Below are 24790 nucleotides of genomic sequence, written 5' to 3'. Positions count from 1 at the left end.
TGACCTCTGACACTCTTGAATCTTCATTCCATTTCTCGTCTCATCTATGAATTATTTGCAACTTGGTCCCCGAATTATCACTTTGCTCCATTTTAGTCTTTTTTCGACTCTTTTCTTCTGAAATTCACCATGCTCATCGGTGTTCCATACAATTCACAAATATAACGAGATTAAGTCACAATTCAATCATTTTGCTCATTATTAAGTCATGTTTGTGACCTAAATAAGTATGCAAAAACACACTTATCACACAACAAAGAGATTTAATCTGAATCCTCAACACAATTTGAGACGCCAATGAAATGCCTAACTGGTCTATTACATGGTACATTGAGTGGGAATGAAATCTAATATTGAATCTCCGATTGAAACCAAACCATCATCCATTGATCCATTTCGAGACTCGTAATATGTAGACAATTAATAAGACCAGACGACTTCATCAAATGTTAGTGTCATAGAAAACCAATGTATAATACTTGGGTTGCACGGGCTCAAACTTGCAAAGGTTGGTTCTTGTGAGTGTAAACCACCCATTTATCACCATTCACAACTTGTCCACTTCCTCTTCTAATCCTACATCAACTGGTGGTAAAATATGAAGGAAATAAACTCGAAACTCTTATAAGTTTGCTAAACAGAAAATCCAAGTAATATCTAAAAGCTCCAGATTAAAGATTCTCAATATATCAGAAGACAATTTTTAGCTTAAATTTTGAATGCCATAAAATAGAATATCCCATGTCATCAACATGATGACCTTGAGTTTCCTATTTAGACAATGTAAGGGAAATGAACTAAACCTCCTACAAATTACAAGAAATTATACTCGTGTATAGCCATGATAATACATACATATAAAAATAAATAGCACTACCATATACACAGAGGAAATAAAGTTTTCATACAGAAACTACTATTACAAAACGAAATTACTTAACTACTACATTCCAATGAAACTATACATCCATCAAATGCATAAGTAAGATAAGGTCGTTACATTTAACTACTACAACTCCTTCATGCCCATTTCCTTTCTTATCTTCGTCCGCATTTGCTCTTCCTTTGTGTATTGTCATGTTGAAAGAAATCTTCACATCCTTTTGATCAGATTATCAGCATCAAGATTGAAACGTGAAAAATAGTTCTTCAACTCCTTCTTTTGTCACATGATTCTTCGAAGTCCTGCTAATTGCACTTGAGTCACCGCTCGTCTCACCATCTTCGACCCACTTCTAATATCAACATTTTGTAGTACAAGTATTGAATAATCTACCTTTGTTCTTGCTCTCTTTCTTCACATTAAAAGACTTGACGAATGCATGGTCGTACCATGGGCAACGACGTTTCACTGGACAGACTACAAAATAATGTCCATTTTCTCTACAACTATGATGTACTCCTTGATTTTTTCCTAGCATCGCAAGCTGGGAATAAAACACAAAATATTGTAAGCTGAGATTAAATTTAGGGCAAATTTCATAATTCAATTACATTGAACATTAGAATTGTAAAGAAGCCATCAAACCATGAACTTTACAACTAATATGCTAGATGTGCATCTTAAAATGTAGAATCTCATTAAAATGCAGAATTTACCAAAATCCTATTGAAAAAATCTTATTAACTTTATAGACTCCTACAATGCAGAATTTACGAAGTCCCATTAATGTATGAACATTATCCCAAAAGAAGAAATTACAGTAATCATATGGTCATCCAATTCTTGAAGTAACTCCCCCATATTTTTCATCTTTGTGACCAAAGAATGGAAATTAAATGGGGGCCTAAAAAACTTCTATGGCCAAGGAGATCGTTGGTCAACCGTGAGATCGGCCTGCCCTCACTAAATACTTTAAACTGTTATGTTTTCAATTAAATAATTATCATCTTGTAGCTTGTTTGATTTCGATTAAAATCTGATTTTAATCTAATTTAAATTCAAATAATCAATATTAATTATATCTTTCATTGATCCCACAACTTTTCAATCACACATTTCAAAACTTTTATCACAATCTCCTAAAAAATATAATTTTAATCCTTACCAAACATCCTCTTGGCACGTTAATCCAATTAACATGCTATTTTAATAATTTAGGCATTTCAAACCAATTAAAAATAATAATTTTAAATCAGACTCAAATGGTGAGTAAAAAATCAATATGAATGCATGGCATCCATAGTAATCTTAGTGATGCTCTTTCAAAATTCTAAATGAATGACAAAATAAAATCGAACTGTGATCAATTACTAAGATAAAATGAATTAAAGACTCTAAATGGGTTCGATTAAAATCAATCCTGACTTTGTTTGAATGATGAATCAAAATGAGTTTAGTGGGAAAAAAAACAATAAAAAAAAAGAAGTTAGTTACTTAATTCATTATGAGAGAACTTTTTGTTCAGTTATAATGGTCCAAAATACATTTTTCTCTTTTTCCTTTTCAGCCACACATTGTTCATTAAAATAATATTATACGTAAATCAAAATTTTTTCCTTATTTTTGGACCACACATTTATCATCAATCTACTATTCTAAAATGATTTTAAAAAAAAAAAGTGGAGCTCAAACACCCTCCAAAAAAAAAAAAAAAAAGGAAAACTTCCAATATTGTGCATACGAAAGAGATAAAATTCTGTTTCACAAAAAATGATAGAATTCAACGAAAAATACAATACTGTTTATGTCAACATTTCATCCTAAAATCCGCATTTGATTTCCACCCTTTTTCTCGTTTATCTAGTTTGACTTCTTCAACCAAAAAAATGTTCTCTCTCTCTCTCCTCTCTCATTTCATTCTTCTATTCCATTCTGATCCCATCAGAAAAACAATCACTTACATAAGATACTCTTTTATTAACTATCACTTAGGTTTCATTTTGATTCCTCATTCAAACACGAACGCTCTACCTCTACACAAGACCGTCGACCGGCATGAAATTACTGACCCGATCATTCAAACACCTAGCCATAAAATCGTTGATGAATTGATAAGATTCATGTAAAGGTTATCATAGGTACAACCAACTTACGGGAAGTTGAAGACTCCCCACTCAGAGCGTGAGGGTAGTGGGAAAGGCTACGTGAAACACGTGGCATTGTAAACACCCGACTTCCAGCGTCTATAAATATGCCAAAGGGCAAAATAGGTATGATAGAGAATACTTCGGCTATCTAAATTTTGTCCTTGTTTTTTGTCTAACATCGTATACTGATTCTCACTTCAGAGGTAAAATTGGAGAGAAAGCCCAGTCCTCATTTTTCATATTACACACTCTCGTCGGAGTAGCAGGAATGCCTTATGCCACCAGGTAGATAAAGAGGTATTATTTCTCAGCCACTTCAGTGGAATTGCGGAGTTATGTATATATTTTTACTCAATATTTTAATCTTCCTCGAACAATTTAAATTTAACCTTGATAAATGAAAATAAATCTTATTTCATAAAATGATTCATCTTTTATCATGTTTGGCTGTGTTTAAAAGTAATCAATATGCAAAGAAGCAAAAAAATTTACTTTTGAGCACAAACGGTATCGTGTATATTTTATTTCCACTTTTCTCTTTTCTTCTTACTAGTCACGGGTGAACGCGCGTTGCACGTAATTCTGAAATATTTTATAAGTGCTGTAAAAGTAATATTTGAAAATGCACCAATATAAAAAATAGTTAAAAATTGTTTATGTGAAATGAACTTTTTGCACAGTTCAGTTATTTATTTACATGCATGTATAATAATAAACATTTATTTATATATACGCTACTATAATTCAATCAATTAATTCTTCAAGTTCATGTACACTTTACATGTTTGGGGCGATATAATTAATCTAGAAGTACTACAATTCAATTATTTATGTATATGCATGTATAGTAATTAACCTTTATTTATAGATATATTAAATATCACGTCGAGTCTCCGAGTTCATGTACAATTTATATATTTTGCTGGCTATTTAATTATTCTAGGAGTAAAAAAATTATTCATCAATTACTATAGGAGTAGATAAATTATTCAAGTTCATGTACACTTATTAATTTTCAATATTATTCATTTAATCTATGGTATAGCACCCTTTGTCTAAATGTATATAAATTATTATTTTCTATATCTATTAATTTAAATTAATTAAATTCCATGTTGGTTCATATATGCATCCTTTGTCTAAATGAATATAAATTATTATTTTTCTATATTCATTTGAATTTCACGTTGTTTCACGTACACACCCTTTATCTAAATGTATATTAATTATTCTTTTTCTATATTCATTGATTCAAATTAATTAAATTCTATGTTCATGAATGAATTTGATCATTCTCATACAATTCAATTTTTTATTTACATGCATTCATAGTAATAATTAACATTTAATTAAATATATATTGAAAAACGAAAAGAATGTATTATTGAAATAATTGAATTGTAGTAGGGCTAGAATCGTCAAAAAATGATTTTCCCTTGACGTGATATTTATTATTATTATTATTATTATTATTATTATTATTATTATTATTATTATTATTATATAGATGTATAACCAAACATGGTCTTGCATATGGAAATGAAAAGGTGAATTTAAGAATAATCAAAATCCATCCTCATTACTCAATAAGTTCTATAAATACGCCTCATGTCTCTCCTTGGATTCTTGAAGCTGCAAATTTTCAGCCTCTTCTCCTTCTAAAAAGAAACTTTTATTTCTTTTCACTATTTCTCTCTTACTAAATTCTATCATGAATCAAGCCTCGACAGCGGATACTATCAAATTCCTGTACAGTTACGGAGGTCGAATTGTTCCCGGATCGACTAAAGGGCGTGACTGCATGCTACTACGCTACGAGGGTGGTCATACTAGAGTCCTCGCAGTCGATCGGTCCATTTCATTTGCAGGTCAGTTGCTTTTTGTTGTTACATTTGTTTTTCTTTTTGGTTAAATCGAAATAATTTTGAAATTTATACAGAGTTGATGGTGAAATTTGGAGACTCGTGCGGATGTTTGGTGGATCTAAAGTGTAAATTACCGAACCATGATTTGGATGAGTTGGTTTCAATCAAATCCGACCAAGAGCTTAAGGCTTTGATAGAAGAGTACGATGGAGCTTCCCCGGGAGAGAAAATCAGAGCCGTTTTGTTTCCTATATCCGTAAAGAAAATATCTCCTCCGTCTTCTCCGATTTCATGTTTCGATTTTCCCTCTGGACGCCCCGTGGCTCGATATTCTGCGGTCGGAAAATCGAAATACCATTGCTATGAAGGAAGGGGTCGTCGACATTTGCACTTTTTGACTCGATCGAATTATCCCCATTTTCATTAGTAGAGAGGAAAAAGAAGAAGTCAGCAGCAGTATTTTATGTCTGCAAGTACAGTGTTTTTTTTTTTTTTTTTTTAATAAATCAAAAAAAAAATTAAACATAAAACTTTGATTTTGATTGGATAGAATAAAGTTTCATTCAATTTTGATGCTGAGATTTGTTACCAATGGAGTGGGCAGAATTCCAATATGTAATTATCAGGCATTTGCTGTTTCATAAACGGGAAAGGGATGAGGCGGGAATAAACTATTTTCAGTTTGTGTTCTATTTACTTATATTTTATTTCTTGAATAAATATTAAATTTAAAAAATAAAAATAAGAGTTGGGTCTGATTTACTTTTTTTACTCTCTTTTTCACGTCACGAGTCTCACAACTTTTCAACCACACATTTAAAAAACTTCTATAATAATTTATCAAAAAATCTAATTTTAATCCCTACTAAATACCCTCATATATTTGAGAAACTCACGGGGCATTTAGACGGCCCCTCACTGTGCAAGGGCCCCACATGTATTAAAAAAATAAATAAATTACGCGAGCCTCACGTATGTGTGTGGCCTGGCACCACCATGGTTCTATAAGCCTAGCACGGCTTCACATATTTTAGGGTATACACTTTTGTGTTCATAAAAAGTTCAGAACAAACTCTTTAGTATTATGAATCGGCTCATCATTATAGACGACTCTATCGAGCATTTTTCAAAAGTAATAGTCATTTGACTAATACATGATCTTAAATGATTTGTTTTTACTTTATATACGCATCGACATTTGACACGTCCAAAAAGCAAGAGGCGGTCGAATACTTCTGCACAAGGATTCATTCCCTCGAATATAATTGGGATTTAATTAAAGTAACACCTAATTATGGATTTCACATATATTTGAAAGGCATCAAAACATCTCATATTTTCATAAGGATGTATTTGGCATGACTTTTGAGACCCAAAAATTATTATTGAACTCATTCATTTCTTAAAGAGTATTAAGAGGAATTTGATCTAATGAGACTGTGTAAAAGCTCTTTCAAACACCTGTTAAGGTAGCTTTCTCATAAGATTATTCTATAAGAAAAAACGTAGAAGTCAAAATTATGCCAAATGGCCCTAAGCGAAACACGTTTTAAGAATTAAATGCATGAATGAGAAAGAGAACATATGAGAGATCAAAATTGAAAAAAGAAAAAGAAAAACCAAAGATAAAAAGAGAAAAGTTGTAAAATGCATGGAGAACAATATTTCAGTGTTCTTAAATTGAAGATAAGTGAGACAAAAATATTAAAGAAATATAAAAGTTTAATGGAACTTCTATACAAATTAAGAAGAGAAAAATCTAGAAGCTCAACGCCTTGAGCAATTCCCTAATTATACAAGATTAGGTCGAGGGACGCCCTCAGCTTTGTCTTAGCGAGCCGGCATACCAATGCATTTTCTTCAACGGTCAAAAATTTCACATTGGTAGACACTAAAGAGAGTACTTAGATATCTGAAAGGAACAATAGACTATGAACTCGACCATACAAACATTGTGACGACTTGCTCTCACTGGGTTTTCAGATGCTAACTAGCTTGCTATCCAAATGTTAGAAGATCTATTGCAAGACATTGTGTTTTCTTCGATAAATCATTTGTTTTATGGCCTTCGAAAAAACATGTGGTAGCAAGATCTAGCATAGAGTCACAATATTAAACAGCTTTAGCGCATGCATCTTGTGAGATTTCTTGGATCTGTTCTCCATTACCTTCTATCATGCTACAATGATACGAGTGATAGTGTTCTTGTAGCAAACTCAATTTACCATGTAAGAACTAAGCATATTTTGGGGCATGTGCATTTTGTAAGAGACAAAGATTTCAAGTAAAAATTTAAAAGCTAGGTATGTTCCATTACATGATCAAGTTGATGCTGTCTTACCTTGGCATTGTCAATGTTCAACTTCTTAAGTATGTTAAAGATTCTATGGTTATAATATTGTGGTGTACAATACAGTTTGGAATTGATTAATTATCCGATTAGTCGTTGGTTCAAAAAGTTCTTTTATAACTTATTACTATTGATTATAATAAATTCTCCACCCGTCAATGATTTTTTCGGATTTGGGTTTTCACGTAAATCTTGTTTTTATTTTTTGTGATCCCTTATTTTCACATTGCTCATATTATTCTTCTCTTTATTATTTGTCCCAATTCTCAACAGGAATCATAAGATGCCATATTCTCAATAAACAAAAATGCACTTGCAATATTCAAATGCATGAATGAAAATGAATATATTGAAGAAATAATGCAAAATGATCAAAATACACGAGGAAAACTAGGCTTCTAATTATTCACCTTCCGACAGTCTAATTTTAGAATTTATTAATTTATTTTTTGAAAAAGAATAATTGATTTTGTCCCAAAAAAAATAAAAAATAAATTCAGTTTATAAATAAAATATAAGAAAATATGTTTTTTTTTTAATTATTAATGAGAAAGGATTTTAGGTAACTATCTCATTTATCTAGAGGTTGAGTCGAATTTGATGTCGGCCGTAGTTGAAAATAGAAAGAAAACAAAAGGGAAAAATGCCAAATTCAGTGGGTCCTGCTCGCGGTCTAAACGCGTTGGAGCAGACGAGTGAAAATGGACGGACCCAGTTACGGACTCTCCGATTCGCCCACTGCCACTAATCTCAACTCCAATGGAGGACCACATAGCTCCTCCTCTGCTTTTCCCACTTACATTATGCTTTCCATACCAAAATAATAAGTGAAATTTTCAATTATTTGAAATAAATTTTTTTAGAAAGTGAAGATATTTGTAGAAATGCTTCAACAGAAAAGGAAGATATTTGTTAGATGCACAGGATTAGTTTCATTTTATTGTTTAGTTGATATTTCATTTCTGTATATTACATTAAGTGGGGGTTTTTTTAATTTTTAAGCATTTTTAGACGTGGAATTGTCGAGTTTTCCTAGGATTTTTATTTTTATTTTTTATAATTTCGTTGATATTTAGAGTCTGTTTGGAAGTGATTTTGAGAATTGATTTTTTGACCGTTAGGAGAAAAGTGGGGTCCACCTGTGAGAAAAGAAGTAAAATATAACGGCTGAAATAGTGAAATAACGGTCAAAAAATTAATTTTTTGGGTGAAAAAATCGGATCCAAACAAGCCCTTAAACTCTTCTAAGTGTACAGTTATCTTTTGTTGTTGAACTAGTTCTAATCAACAGGCGTTGCATGTTATTCCGAGATTTTTAAAATATCGTGAAATTGTTATTTAATAAATTTTGGATCAATACTATTCAATTATTATATTGCTTATAAATAATTCAGCGAAAGAATGATAAAGCGATCATGAGGTTGTGGATTTGGCTTCGTGAATTGAGAAATTAAAAGTGTAATTGAGAGATAGCTCATTATAATTTATTTTGTACAATAGTTTTTTTTTTTTTAAAAGAAAATACTAGTTTTTTTTTTTTTTAACTTTAATCTTCCTCGAATAATTTTAAAAGAAAATACAAAAATCTTATTTCATTAAATGATTAATCTTTTATCATGTTTGGCTGTATATAGAATTTACTTTTGATCCTTTTGAGCGCAATCAGATATTTTATTGCCACCTCTATTATTCTTCTAATGTACAACCAAACATCGTTTTACATTGATTCCAAAATCCTATGAAAGTGAAAATGCCAATGTAACAATAATCAAATTGGAACTGTCACAATCCATCCTCATCGATGAATTATACTCCATCCTTCCTATTTATATAAGTTGATTTTCCTTATTTTCTTGTCCCAATTATATAGTCTTATTTATTTGTTGAGAATATTTTGTTTTACTCGTTTATTAATATACCCTTATTTAACTTGTATAGGTAAAATCAATTTTTCTGTTTTAATCTTGAAATTATTCAAATATAAATAAGTTGACAAAAATTGCTTTTTCAATAATATTAGATGAGATTTCCCAATTTTTGTTAAAAAAAAAAAGCTTTTATAAATAGGACGAAGGGAATAATATAAATTCTATAAACACGCCTTATATCTCTCTCCTTGGATTCATGTAGTTGTATATTTACAACTCTCTCTCTCTCTCTCTCTCTGCTTTTATTTCTATCAATGTTTTGAAAATCAACCCGATTATCGACTCGAAAAAGGTGAAGGGTCAAAAGATTCAATTGGGGTCAAACCAGATGCAATAAATACATACAAAAATAATAAAATACTATGAAAATAATAATTTTTAAAAAAAATTCATATTGATAATTTGTTTATTAGATTTATTATCCTACATGTAGTCTCGATGCTTCAAAAATTAAAAATCAATATGTTAAAATTGTTTGCTTCGTTAAATTAAAATAGTTTAAACTTATAGAAAATAATATCTAATATTAATATAATAATTATCAAGTGCAAAGTTAAATTTGAAATTTATAGTTGGAATTCAAACTAAGAGAGGTGTATTCAATTGAGACTTTTAAAGACTTTGTTGGACTTTTTTTAAGTGATGACTTTTGTGGATTTCGTGAATCTTTTATAGATTTGGATAGAATTAGTAGAAGTCTTTGGTAGACTTCTATGGACTTTTATTTTAAAATTTTTATAAATTTTTGTAGAATTCAAAAGATTTTCGAAGATTTTCATTTAAAATAGAATTCACATAAATCTAGTACAATTGTGTGAAATTCTCACTTACCCACAATTCCCCATTCCTTCCCTTCTTCTTTCCATATAATAAAAATATTTGAAAAAATAAAAATTTAAAACCTTAATTAAATAAATAATAATAAAAATTATACGTATATATGATTCAATATTATTAGTATACTATACTTTTAAAAATAAATAAAAATCAAGAATTTAATTATAAACTTTTCCTATAAAATTTTATAATTTAATAAAAAAAAATATTTTTCACAAAAAAAAAATGAATGAAAAAAGAAAAATTTACAAGAATTCAATTTTTTCATAAAAAATAGAGATAAATAATAAGAGAGAGAAAGAATAAAATATAGAAAAAAATAAATTTTAATCATACATGTCCATAAAATGTTAAAAGAAAGAAAGACAGAAAAAAATTGTGAAAGTTTCCCAAAATCTCGTGATTCATAAAAGACAAATTTTAAAATTTTATATGAGTACTTTCTACTTAAAAATTAGTATTCCAGAGACTTTTATAAAAGTATCTAAAAGTCATTAAAATTTGAATACCCCAAATAATTAGGTAAATTAAATAAGAGTATATTAATAAATGAACAAAACAAAACATTTTCAATAAAGAAACATGATTATATAGGCAAGGCGAGGGCGAAATTTTTTGGAAAAATCACCTGACATCCTAAATTACAAGATTCAATTTTACAAATCAGGTACTATTAATTTTCTTCCAAAAATCAGGTGCACCACACCCCCACCTATTGCAGAAATACCAAATTTTAGGTGAACTTTCCATGGAAAGTCGAAGCTTCCAAAAATATCTAGGAGTATTAAATGGAAGAGTTCAGAATGCATCTTGAGTCATACGTTCGGCTTGCTATTAGTGTTGAACTAGCAATGTTGTTGCCGCTAGCACCTATAATCTGAGAATCGTCAAATCGGGTTAAATGGGACTATTGGGGCCGGAGGAAGTTCATTTTGCTCGGCCAATAGACCTCCAAGGAGCCGTCAATGCTTATGTGGCATCGAATATGGTGTCAGCCGATCAGGCGATGGTCCATGGTGGTGCATCAGTTTTGGAATGGGGCCGTATTGCGTGGTGAAAAGAATAATCTAGAGTATGATTTTGAGGAGCTGACGGAGGTGGTGCTGCTTTTGGTTGTGAAGGTGGTGTGGATTTGATGTTTAGTTGAAGTCAGGTGGTTCCGGATGATGTTAATATTGAGGCCTATTACATGAACAAGGCTTATAGGTGACGTCATGTCGCCCCCTATTTGAAGAGGGCCTTCGTGGCCCTGTTCAACAAGAATAATCTGTTATTATTTAAGAAATTATGATTTATTGAGAGGTAGATAATTTATTAATTCATTGATATACTGAGTGAAACCATTTCAAGTCAACGCTACAAAAATGTGATGGATGTCGAGCAAATCTTAAATTGTCCTAGTAAAAAAATAAATGATGATAAAATAGTTGGTTGACGAAGATATTACTTAAGAGGTACTGAATGAAATTTTCGACCTATATCAGCATGAAGGAAGTAAACTTGAGCAAGAACCAGATCCATGCTCTACCCAAATAATTTGGCCTGCTTTAGAATCTGATGAAACTAACCTTCATTTAAAGTAGATTGTGCACGAAGGAATTCGAGAATTGCATGTCGAAAAAGATGGGTCGACATGCAGACGGAAGAACAGCCAGAAATCAGTATATTAACCATGTAAATATTTCTTTGTATTGGGTTTTTAGACCCAAAATTAATATTAACTCTTGTGCTTGTTAAGTATTTAGTTGTTTTGGACCCTTTGATATAGAGTGACGGAAAACATGTAATCCAATTGGGAGATATTGTAAATAATACTTTAATTTATTGGCGTTGGATTCCAAATATAAGGAGCACACACGTAAGTGGAAATATAAATAACTTAAAAAATTAGGGATGACAAAGGAATCGAAATAGTCATTTTCGCCCCGGTCCTTTTGGAGACTTTGGGGAGACGGGACGGAGAGAGGTAGGGATTAGAATATTTTCATTTCTGTCCCTTCAATTAATTATTTTTCAATATAGTTTCAATTAAAAAAATATGGCGGGTTTGCAAGTTCTTGGTAGGGGTCCATGTTCAGTCTTTTCGTCTCGTTTACCTAATGGGAGGGAGCAATACTGGACGAGTCGCGAGCAGGAAATTTTTCTATCCCTTCAGAAGTAAAGATGTCGTAGATGAAATACTCTGTTGGATTATGTTTTTAAATTAATTAGTCTTCACAAGAAAAGGTTACATACACCTTTTACGACATTTGATTGCCAAAATTTTGGTGAGCAAACCCATGGACTTAAGAGTGACGTGTTGCATAAATTTGAAAGGAACCATATTCATAAAATCCTTTCATAAAATCATAAATTCCATGTTGAAATCAAAGAGACAACAAAAAGTGCGGAAACATACCTTGATCCATGAATCTTACTGCTTTAATTGGGTTTTGATCTTCCAATTGATACGTGATTCTCCTTCCTTTTGGTTTTCTTCAAAGTCTCTGTTGATGGGGATGCAGAGATATTTTCCAAAGAAAATCACGTTCAAATTGGGGACCATAACCGCTTTTAAAAATAACTGCTATTGGCAGTTATTAACTTTAAGTTATTTCAAATCGGCCCCTCATCAATTCAAAATAACACCTTCTGGTCTCTACACTTTAATCCCATAAAATTTAATACCCATTAGTCCAAAATTAAATCCAATGGATCACTTTATCGACTATATTTACTTTAAAATAGCACCACACATTCTAATAAATGTACATGTGTGGCCCCTAAGTTGGAATTTTTTTTCAACAATCTCCCACTGGGCCAAACATGTTACATTATAAATGTGCACAGACTTATGAGCTCAAAATTGTGCTATAGTTATTAAAGGTATTTCCAAACAATCTCGTCCATTAGTTACATCGATGTAGGATCAAAGCGATTTTCGTCACATTTAGCGTGACTAAATCCATCAATGGTCACGTACACCCATACAACCAAATGACATAGATCAATCACTACAAAAAATAATTGATTTTGCGATAAAAAATTGTTGTCGCAAAAATTGATCTTTTGTTGCAAAAATAATTTAGCGATCACAAGATGTTTGTTGCCGGCATTGTCGCACTATACAAGTCACGGAATGTATTTTGCAACAACTCTTAATCATTCATCACGGTAATAAACTTGCAACACTATTTGTTTGAGGCAAAAAGTACGAAATAGCAACAGGATATTTGTCACCATAATATTGTCGTAACGCATATTTGTCGCAAAAAATTAAAAGAGCGACAAGTCATTTGTCGCAACGATTATTGTAGTAAAGTTTTTGCGAGAGAAATATTTGTTGCGAATATTATTTTAAAAGTATAACTTTTTATTACATATTCTATTTTGCAACAAAACATGCATGTAGTGATATGTCTTTAATAACATGTCATATTTGTCGCAAAATATAATTTACAACGCCTTTGATATGTTGCATAATATATATAAATATATTCAACATTTAAAGTACAATTTAATATGTAAGAAGTGATGCTTGTAATTAAAATTATTTCACAACACAGAGTTTGTCGCATCATCATTTGTGCAGCGATGCATAATTGTTGCCTAATTTATTTAATAATTATTTACATGTCACGTATTTCATTTTACGACATAAAATTATTGAATAAATTAATTTTTGTCAATAGTATTTATTTATGCAATAAGCTGTGCTTGTAATTAAATTTATTTCACAACATAAAGTTAATGTAACCTACTTTACTAAAAACAGCTCATGAATTTATGAAAAAAAATGCTTCAATGTACAATTATTAAAATTTAAATGATTTCAAAATATAGAAAAAAAACTCAATTGTCAATCAAATAAATATAGGTCAAAGCATTATTTACAAACTTGGTTACCTCCAAAACCAAAACAAATACCAATAAAATATATGCTAACAATTTCATGAATGAACTACTTAGTGTAGTTCACCAAACCTAAAAAGAAGAAAATCAAATCCAAAGACTGAATAAATAACTACTAATTCACAGGACAATCAAATAACTTTCTTGACTCCAAGATATACTTTCAGCTCAACCACAATTTGTTATTTGGTTAAATGAGGATTCCTGAAAGGACAAGCTCCAAAACTTTAGTCAAAGACGAACATATAAAAAGTAATAAAATATTATTTAGAGGAAAAATATATCAAATATCTCATATCATAAATAATGATGCAAAACATCTAGGTTCAATTCTTACAAGTTGTATGTGACTACAAATTTAAGACGAAGTTCAAATGCAAAAAATGAATAGACATTTAAATTCATAAAGGGATAAATTGTGTCTTACTCTTTACAACCACACAAGCTATACCACATTCTAAAACATGGCTTCTTAATAATGAATAGACAACATAATAACTCAAAAAATGTGCATATCACAATTTGTACATGCAGATTATAAACATAAAATTGTTAAATGCATCACTTGAGTGGGAAAAAAAAAATACTAACCAGCCTTCCTAGATGGATTGGAATTTTACGTACTCCAGTAACTTCAACAACACCAGCAGCCAACTATGTGCAAGATGAGGATGAAAATAATCCAATTTCTCTAAAAAATATATATATTTAATAAAGCAAACCAAACAAATTACGTAATATAAACATTCTAAATCAATAAACTTCTTGATAGAAATCAGTAAGATAAAGGAAAGAGAATTGCTCCCTAATGGGCTACAAGAACCTAAAAGCAATGTCAATGCCATTGTTGGCTCCATGAGCCAGCTCAGTATGGAACCTCATGGTTCCAAAACAACCTCCAGTTCTATTGCGTACATCAAATGTACCATTACAGTGCCATCTATAATCACAAACAAGACAAATTTCCAACATCATAAAGCTCCACACAAATCAACTCAAAAGAAATATATTCATTACACTACACATACATGCATATAAAATACATTTGTGCAAGTAATAAATATCATAAATTCAAATAAAATGCACAACTTTGAACTAGCTAGATTGGAAACCAAAGTCAGTCTGGTGGTATTTTAAATCTATTTTTATCAAATGCTAGGTGAGATCATGGCTGGGCAAATCTAGATAATCAGTGAAGATCATGGGCATAATATTCATTAACTCCACAATCAGAAGGTAACAAAGCCTTTCCTTTATCCTTTTACATCTTTAATACAATCTAATGAAGGAAAAACATCTACATTTGTGCTCATCTTGTCATCTCTTTGAGTACAAAATAGATTAAAAAACCAACAAACATTATCTCTAATGTCTTAGAGAACGACAATGTGACCGCTCATTCACTTCATTAGTGCAACAATAACTATTATCATATAAATATCATGCAATGCACCTAAATAGTGCAAGTCTAAGTAAAAAAACAGAGTTCAGAAACAGAGATACTCTTCTTTAAAGTTTGAAAGCAGCATACCATTGAAAATGTGGATGTTGCCGGAGAAACTCGATCCAATAGCTGATTAATTTGATTCTGACACTTCAAACTGCAAGCCAACACAGAGAAAAAGGCCAATGTTTATCTTAGCCTACAGGAAAATGTTGATATTACATATCAGAAACAAATCTCAATCCCACATCTCATTAAATATTGTAAAAGATCAATGCCGTTGCTAACTCTTCCTCCTGCTTCTTCACTTTCTCCTCATTTCTTCATACTGGAATCTTGGCCGTTTACTTTATAATTGCTTAAGCTTGCATATTTTTAATGTACCATACTCATTCTGACAAGTTTTAAAAGCTATATAAAACAAATGAAAATAAAATTTAGCAACATTAAAAGGCAAACCTCTTATTACTGGGCTGCTTTCTCATTTAGCATTCTACGCTTCTAAGGGGCCACAATTTTCTTCAATTGCTATTCAATTTCTGACAATTTCTCCTTTTGCACTGGAACATAGGTTATTGGCAAAGACGAGACATGACTAGTAAATAACTAGGAAATGAACAAAAAATCAGAAAAATGAAATAAAGATACTCGCTTCGAGACGGCTGTGGGGGTAAACCATTTGGGAACTCAATTTGACTTTTCCCGGATGCAGAAGAGGCATCCTTGCTTAGAAGGGCCAGCTGGCGTGTTGTAAGTATCATTTCCCTCTTTTTCTCGGTTGGTAACTCTTAGAGATCCTGACAACAGTTTATCCTCTCCTTCAGGATCACTATCTGACAACAGTTCATCCTCCTCATAATCCATGTCACTAGATCTGGACTTCTTTCCATCTCTTCAACTTCTTCCACAATTTCATACTTACCATTCTTCCATTTTCTTGAGAGTGATTATGGATGTGCAATTGGGGGCTGGAAATGGGCTATGCTTGATATCGACGATGATAGAGATTGAGATTTGAGGTTTCATTTTCTCTGAATGTGCTCAGAGAGAGAGAGAGAGAGAGAGAGAGAGAGGCAGCACGCATACATTAGAAGAGATGAAGTTACGAATTTGAGGTTAGGGTTTTGAAATATGACTACTGTAAAATGAAAAGCACCAGTGAAAATTGCTTGATATATATTCAAAATAATATTTTGAGTGTCAAATTAAGTTTTTAAAGCCAAGTAAAATATTAGGCGGGTAGTGAAAATTTAATAGGGAGAAATGAAATTAAATGGAAATTGATTGTTTACAATTTATTTACGATTAGTTTTTTAATTGATTGAATTAAAAATAAATATTTCTAGTTAAGTAGTAATAATTTAATTCATCACCAATAATTTTTAGAATGTGGAAAATGAAATGAAGGTGAAAAATAATTATTTAAAATTTTCTATAATTATACTTTTATTTTCTATAATTTATTAAATTAACAATAAATACTTATTTAATTAATTGGTAAAATATTTTAATTTGTAACTATTACTATTAAATGATTTAAATAATTAATTGTATAGTGAAAATATTTTAATTTATTATTTACTTATTTTTAAACTTTTCACCAACGGATTAGAAATGGAATATTAGTGCCGGGAGTCCTCTGTTGACAATTCTATCGATAATTTAATATATATTTTTTAAGCATAATAAAACAACAATACATTGCACGTTGTTGTGTCCTTCGACTCTATGACAATATCAGAGCCCACAACATACGGGTAAATTTTGTTGAAGACCTATGGCAACATTTTTTGGTCGTTGCAAACAATAATTTTCTTGTAACGATTTTTTATTAACTTTAAGTTATTTCAAATCGGCCCCTCATCAATTCAAAATAACACCTTCTGGTCTCTACACTTTAATCCCATAAAATTTAATACCCATTAGTCCAAAATTAAATCCAATGGATCACTTTATCGACTATATTTACTTTAAAATAGCACCACACATTCTAATAAATGTACATGTGTGGCCCCTAAGTTGGAATTTTTTCCAACATGACGTTGCCGATTCCCAATAAAAATAATTATGGACAGAAATATATAATTTTTTAAATGTAAAATAAGGTTATTTTGTACCATTGGGAAGTTTAAATTCCAAAAGACTGAAAGTGAAAAAAGAAAGGCTCAAACCTCATCAAGTTACACTAGTTAAGAGATCGAGAAAGCATAATAATCTAATATTTATAAAGAGATGTACACTATTGACTACTTAAAAAAAGTAAGTACATCGGTAATGGTTGGTGTTAGTCCGTACCATTAACTACAGCCGTTGGCCTCGACACGTTGCCTTAAAGTCTTATTCAATCTCCACACTAGTGTTAATATACATAGACGATTTAATGAGCCATTGTTCTTAAAGTTAGTTAACTACTATGTTTAGTACCCCTCATTGCAACTTTGCCATATGCTATATCACATGGCTTTCAAATTCAATTCCTTCCCAACAAATAATCCCCATATTAAAACATCCCAAAAACTCACATTTCACTTTCCTCAATTCTCTCGTTCATTCATTACATGAATAACCCTAATCATAGACGAAATGAACGACATGTCGAGATCCAAAACCACAACATGCCTCTTCTATTTCTTGATTTTTTTATGCATGATACTCTCGTTGATCGACAAAAAAAGCTAGCCTTCGAGCTATTATGCATTGTTGCTTGTTTTTGTGGTCAAAACCACCGTTGTTACATAGATTATGGTATCGTTGCTTTTGTCCTTTTCAGGAAGCGGCATCGAGTCCTTGCCAAGGAGGGAAATAAGATTACATCAGAAATTTCTATTTATTTGGTGCAAATTGTGCTAGAGGAGAGAAGCCTCGATGCTGTTGCTTGTGCTACAATTATGAGTCTCGTGGCTATGGCTTGGTTGAGAAAAGCTGGTTGAAACTTCTTTCTTGAGTAAGTAAATCAGTTCATCTACAGTATTGCATACTGTACAGTTTTACTTCTTTTTTTCCTTTTCTAAGTATTGTCTAGTGTTATCCAATCTTCTGCTATTAGACGATGGTACTTCCTTTGATAAGTGTCAAGCTTGGTCCAAGGAGTTAGGGGTAAGACGGGATAGAGCTGAATAGACTTATTTAATGAAGTAGATGGTATAATGTTGTAAAAAAAAAAAAAAAAACCTCTTTTGTATATTGACGGAGTACAAGTTTTTGATTTGTAAATTGTGTCTCAGGTCATATTGTTTTTTAGCAAATTTCAGCTAAACATACTGTTTTTATCAAGTATGCTACTACCCCTTTGATGGGAGAGATTTGTTATATATATATATATATATATATATATATATATGGAGATTTACCTTTGCATTAGTCCTAGCTGAGGGAAAAATAATTTGAGCCAAAACATATCATTCAGAACAACCATATGTACAATCACACTAGCACAATGATACAAGCTCTTCTTATACTAGTCTTTAAAACTCACTTATCCACAAGATAACATTGCACTATTGATGTATTATTCAAATGTTATTGTTACCTACAAATCATAGTCTCGAACTAACCTGTGTATAACGTTACAAGCAAGCCATAAAAATACTTTACTCCATATATACCCAAAAATTTCAATGGAATAAATGAAAATAAACCTTGAAAAAAAATCAAGAAAGACGGAAATGTGATAATTGGTGGTTAGTGAATAGTATTAGTGTTAGAATTTGGGTATGACCCGAATTCTTTGTTGAGAATAATTGACAGTTCTAATTGGAGTGCACACTAAGAAGAATTTTGTTTGGAATGTTTTTGAAATTCTATTCAAAGTGTGTTTGACAAATTCTAATTGAAATTCTATTTGGAAGTCCTATTGGGAGTTGGAATTCATATTAGACTTAAAGATATCAAGATATTTTGCTCTACTTTTAGGGCTTGGATTGTTCCTTACATATATTTTGCTCTTCTCTACAATTTAGTTAGGTTCTTTAATCTGATTTACAAGTTAGAAAAATTTACAAATACAAACTTTTTGTATCCCTTTTCATATTATAATAAAATCTCAATTCTTTGCAAATTCTTTTGTTTTCGTGTTCTTGTGATCAATTGTTTCATATTGTGGTTATACTATTTTATTTTCTCTAACAATTTGTTATCGAATTAATTCGGTATCATCTTCATTTCGCAAAAAAAATGAGATTTTGGTTTTGAAATTCTTGGGAAGATCGACATTTTGATCAAGTTAATAGCTCAACTTGATTTTTCGTGATGACAACTATGAAGTATGAAATTTTGCTATTAGTTAGCAATACAAGATTTTCTTTATGGTAGGTAAAGATGTGAGCAGTATTCAGTCAAATGGATTAGGACAACGCATTGTTGGAATTTGACAAGATGCCCACAATCTGGACTCCTGGAAGAGAAACAACAGAGAGATCGAAAGGCCCTATCTCAAATGTATCCTCATCTTTCTTTAGGTTACTTTGAAAAAAAACGTTAGTCACTACATTATGGTTAAAATTAGAGTAATTATGCATGACGAAGAGTCTTACTAGCAAATTTTGATTGAAGCAACGTCTATATTCTCATCGTATGACAGAAAATATATCTCTTGAGAAAATTGCCTAACTGCTTTTAAGGAAATCATCGCCGACTTTGGAGAACTTGGAGATCAAATATGATGAAGAAGATTTGGAATTGATACCATTGTGTTCACTGCCCGCTTCATGCATGTCTTTTAGAGACACAATTTCATATAATCGTGATACTCTTACCATTGATAAAGTCTATGATGCTTTATATCTAAAGGGAAAGAAGAAGCATCTTGTAGCATTCAAGTGTCATGGAGTGGGCTTCATTGTTGATGGTGGTCGTGCAAGGAGCAAGTGAAAATCTAACTTCAAGTCTTGTAATTATTGTAAGAAAAATAGGCACTTGATTTATAAGTTGCAGAATAAATCAAAATTGACTGTAAATCAAAAATTAGAAATTTTAGAAGAAGCAAGTATTATAGAAAATCCTAACGGTGATGGAGAGCTTGATATATCTTACACTTTTCATGTGACTCCTAATCAAGGTTCGTTTTCGACATATGAACAAGTTACCAAAGATATTGTGATAACCGATAATAATATACCTTGTCGGATAGCTAGTATTTGTCGAGTCAGAATAAAGATGTTTAATGGGATGATAAAAACACGTGATGTAGTGAGACACGTTCTAGATCTAAAGAGAAATCTTATTTCTTTAAGTACTCTTGATTCAAAAGGATACATGTATACTGTTAAAGATGGAGTCCCGAAGGTTAGCAAATGAGCTCGTGTTTTGATAAAGGGACATAGAAAACCCCATTTATATATCTTGTAATGTGATACAGAATCTTTGAGCAAGCGACATATTTTAAGAATTCAGATGAATTTGGAGTTGGATTCAGTACCATTGGAGTCTAATTTGGTTTCTATGGGTTGTTGATGCAGGGTTTTCATGATACAGAACTGAACAAGAAAATGCTGAAGAAGAGCGAGGGAAGTATTACGCGCGTGATTATGGATCTTATTGCTGAAGAGCAGTAGTATCTCTAAATAAAAGGTCCAATATCACCCCATATATTAGTATATAAATGCTATAAATAAATGTAAGGATGTTAGGAGCTAATTATGGTGCCTGTTGATCGTGTTTTGCTGGGATGTTTTCAGAAATGTTGTGAATCTCCTAGGCTCTTCTCCGAGCTACGTGCGGTGAACTTGCCTAGTGGCTCTTTACATATTTGACGTTATTTATACCTAGTTATCGCTACATAGCGCGCTTGAAGTTTGTTAATCTGAATATGAAATCAATTGATATGCTTTCAGTTCCAGTCGTAAAGAGATTATAATGAGATACAAGACAATAAAAATATTAATGAACTCAACGGCTTTCCCTTTTGTTGAACCAGTAGAAGTTCACCAGAAATCATTGCAAGAACACGACCCATCTTTGAAGTGGTGAAAGCGGTTCCTGTCTCTGATAATGATTTCTCTATCATAAACTTCCGATACAACCTTTGTTGCATTGTGACAGTCTATGCATATTCTTAGATTTTTTGAAACCCTGATTGCAGCCCCAGGGGAAGTCCTAATTAGGCCAAAAGCAATGGCCAGTTTCTCGCTATGATGAGAAATCGAAACTTCCTTTTCACGTCCCTCAGCATCTAGTCTTGCGTCTGCAATGTTAGGCACATAGCCAGCCAGCTTAATACGCTCAACCATGTCCTCTGTCGCTCTATATATCTCGTCCAACTCCTCGTGCCATTTATCTTCAGCCAAGAGCTCGTGAATGATACCATCCAATTCTATATAGCTGCATCCGGGGTTCTTTTTAATTCCGAGAACTTTCATCTCATTTCTCAAACTTGTAGCGTCGTCTGATCTGCCTACTGATGCATATAGATTAGAAAGTAGTATGTAATCTCCACTGTGTGCAGGCTCCGATCTAATTGCATTCTTCAGTGATTCCTCTCCAATTTCAACATGCTTATGAACTTTACACGAGGCCAGCAAAGTTCTCCATATTACAGCATTTGGTTTAATGGGCATGCTCTTTATAAACTGATACGCTTCTTCAATCAACCCTGTTCGTCCAAGCATGTCGACTACACAACCATAATGCTCAATTCTTGGTTCAATGCCAAAATCTCGGCTCATACTGGCAAATAAGCCCCTACCCTCATGGACCAAACCTGCATGACTACAAGCACATAGGACAGCAATGAAAGTCACGTCATTTGGCACCACCTTCTCTTTCAGCATCAAATTGTAGAATTCGAGAGCTCTTCTCCCTCGCCCATCATTAGCTAGACCTTGAATTAGCACAGTCCACGACCACACGTTTCTCGAAGGCATTACTCTGAACACGTCAATCGCATTATCCACGCACCCGCATTTTGCATAAAAATCAACTAACGCTGTACCAAGTGTGACTGTAAGTTTCAAATTGTTCTTCTTTATATAAGAATGAACCCATTTTCCAGTTTCTAGAGCTCCAAGGACAGCACAAGAAGAAAGCACGCTAACCATTGTCACCTCATTTGGTTCCACATTAGTCTTTTGCATCTCATGGAAGAGAGAAAGTGCCTCCTTGCACTGATTGGCTTGACTATAGCCCGAGATCATTGCACTCCAAGCAATGACGTCCTTTGTACATAGTTTATCAAATAAACCACTCGCTATATCCACACGGCCACACTTTGCATACATATCGACAAGTGAAGTAACCAAGTTAGCATTATTCATTAGCCCTTTCACCTCTACATATTCGGAAATCCATTCTCCCAACTCCAAATCCCCGACCCTCCCGCAAGCTGTCAACACACTAATCAACGTCACTTCATTAAAACCAACATTCATTTCGACCATTTTCCGAAACAACCCAAAAACTTCTTGCCAATAGCCGCCTCTAACATATCCCGAAAACATCGAGTTCCATGTAATTGCACTTCTTTTAGACATTTCATCAAACATTTGCCGCGCCAAATTAACTCGACCACAACTAGCATACAGAAAAACCAAAGCATTCTCAACAAACTCTTTAGAACCAAACCCATTTTGCAATTTCAAAACATGGGTGTGAATTTGTTCACCTTCCCTCGAAGCATTAAGCCTTGAACAGGCTTTCAAAATTGAAGGAAACGTAAACTCATCAGGTTCCACCATGTGTTCGATCATTTGCCTGAACAAAAGAATTGCCTTTTCGGGCAATCCCTTCTTCGTATATCCCCTGATCATTACATTGTAGGCAGACGAGTCGGGCTTCTCGAGTGCACAGAAAATCGATTCGGCATATTCAACGGTGGCGTCGGAGACGAGGAGAGTGACCGATTCGAGGAGGGGTTCAACCACGGAAGGGTGTTGGACGAAGCGCGTTTTAATGAGATGGGCGTGTACTTGATTGAGATCTCTAGTGGTCTTGCATTGTTCAAGAATTAAGGTTTTTGGGTTTTGCGGGAAGTGAGTGATGACAGTTTTTGTCGTGGCGGGGGAGGTTGAAAGAGTGAGAGCCATTTGTGGGGGTTGAAACAAGAACTGGGCTAGTGTATGTGCATTTACTTTCATATTCTTTAGTTGATGCCACCAAGATTGCAAAATCCCACAAATTTTACTTGCTTGAGATGGAAATACGAAATATTCGACCTCGAATCGAATTAGCTCGACAAATTCTCTTCGAAAAGTTTTGTGGAAATACGAAAAATCATGTCGAACTATTTATAAAGAGGACTTCCCAATATTTCACCATTTATAAAGAGGGATCATTTTCTTTTAGACACAAATTTTACGGTGTGAATTCATTGTTCTAGACCCTTTTTTTTTTTTTTTTTTTTAAAAGGTGTCCTTTTCTAGACTAATCCTTGGGTCTGTGATCCGGCCCCTCTTCACACAGTCCGGTTAATCGCAGGATGTGCCTCCAACTGGCCAGGGTCCGAGCGCTCCCCACCTGGTCTGACAAAGTGCCAAGCAAGCCAATCCAAGTTGCACCTTGCCTTCCAAGAATAATCCTTGCCTTCCAAGTTCCCACTTGCCTTCCAAGAATAAATCCTTGCCTTCCAAATGTTCCCTTGCCTTCCAAGAATAAATTCTTGCCTTCCAAGAGCCCCATGTTTCGAACTCACGACCTCTGCTCTGTCAGGTTTGACAGCGTCCGTCCTTTGCCAGTGGAGAAGTGCCCTGGGGGGCATTCTAGACCCTTTTCTTATTAGTATTTTTAACCTACCCCGACAAGTGAACATAGCTCACAACGTTGAGAGTGAATCACTATAAATCAATTTTCTAATTTGTTTTGCTTAATATAATTTGTGATACAGCTTACACCTATCACATTGCACTAACATATTCAGGCCACATAGCTAAAACATAAAGCTAAATTCCCAAAGTGGTAATTAGATATGATCCTTACGTGTTTATGGCAAAATAATTTAGCTCTTTTATTCACTCATAAATTATAATATTTGAAGCTGATTAAAGTGAAAGAATCTGATTCAAGACACGGCCAAAGAGCACTATCTCAAATAGAATATATTCTCAAAATCATCATACATTAGATTTGCGGCTTGTACTACAAGTCCTGCAGGGCAAGAAGGCTAAGTTGGGCAGAAAAATGAGCAAAAACTATGACCACAATAGCAGCCACCACCACTATGGTGGCGCTACCAGGTCCTCAGCCTCGGACCACCTTGAATACATTACTCGATTGGCGATTGCAAAGAACGCCTACAATGATCCCCGATGTACCTCACTACCCAAATGTCCACTAAGTTCTTAACAATAATGCCACCTATGTAAAAACACACGAGAATCGTGCCCCAGATATGCACAGAGAATATACTGAAATCGACAAGAATGGAAAACATAGGGTTCGTGAGGAGAAAACCATCGCAGGACCCAGACCAGCCTTCCGCCCATATGGCCAGCGAGCCTGAGATAAGCATAAAGAT

At 32.9% G+C, this 24790-nt stretch overlaps 2 protein-coding genes and 1 long non-coding RNA gene across 5 annotated transcripts; 1 reads left to right on the top strand and 2 right to left on the bottom strand.

Annotated features, from left to right (window-relative positions):
- Window positions 1-4638: 4638 nt before the first annotated feature.
- LOC111407631 lies at window positions 4639-5411 on the top strand. The gene is made up of 2 exons (XM_023037245.1): window positions 4639-4898; window positions 4970-5411. Exons 1-2 carry the CDS (start codon window positions 4742-4744, stop codon window positions 5320-5322), a joined length of 510 nt encoding a protein of 169 aa, XP_022893013.1. The 5' UTR covers window positions 4639-4741; the 3' UTR covers window positions 5323-5411.
- An 8416-nt stretch (window positions 5412-13827) lies between these two features.
- LOC111407630 lies at window positions 13828-16500 on the bottom strand. Of its 3 annotated transcripts, XR_002705143.1 has the most exons (3): window positions 15805-16500; window positions 14493-15502; window positions 13828-14105 (listed from the first exon to the last, which is right to left on the bottom strand). It is a non-coding gene; the product is annotated as an uncharacterized LOC111407630 (long non-coding RNA). The 3 variants fall into 3 exon arrangements; XR_002705144.1 differs by having other exon boundaries at window positions 13828-15544; XR_002705142.1 differs by having other exon boundaries at window positions 13828-15502; window positions 15805-16499.
- A 4630-nt stretch (window positions 16501-21130) lies between these two features.
- On the bottom strand, window positions 21131-23522 carry LOC111407629 (pentatricopeptide repeat-containing protein At1g08070, chloroplastic-like). Its single transcript, XM_023037244.1, has one exon. It carries the CDS (start codon window positions 23412-23414, stop codon window positions 21267-21269), a length of 2148 nt encoding a protein of 715 aa, XP_022893012.1. The 5' UTR covers window positions 23415-23522; the 3' UTR covers window positions 21131-21266.
- Between the last annotated feature and the right edge of the window lie 1268 nt (window positions 23523-24790).

This window comes from Olea europaea, chromosome 13, assembly GCF_002742605.1.
Source record: "Olea europaea var. sylvestris chromosome 13, O_europaea_v1, whole genome shotgun sequence".
NCBI lineage: Eukaryota > Viridiplantae > Streptophyta > Magnoliopsida > Lamiales > Oleaceae > Olea > Olea europaea.
Note: the sequence above shows the minus strand (reverse complement) of the source record. Positions and strands in the feature narration are given on the sequence as shown.

What these genes read in the sequence shown, in the direction of transcription:
- LOC111407631 (XM_023037245.1), top strand. Translation starts at nt 4,742, where the DNA reads ATGAATCAAGCCTCGACAGCGGATACTATCAAATTCCTGTACAGTTAC. An exon ending in TCGGTCCATTTCATTTGCAG is followed by an intron (nt 4,899 to 4,969) that starts GTCAGTTGCTTT and finishes AAATTTATACAG; the next exon opens with AGTTGATGGTGAAATTTGGA.
- LOC111407629 (XM_023037244.1), bottom strand. Translation starts at nt 23,414, where the DNA reads ATGAAAGTAAATGCACATACACTAGCCCAGTTCTTGTTTCAACCCCCA.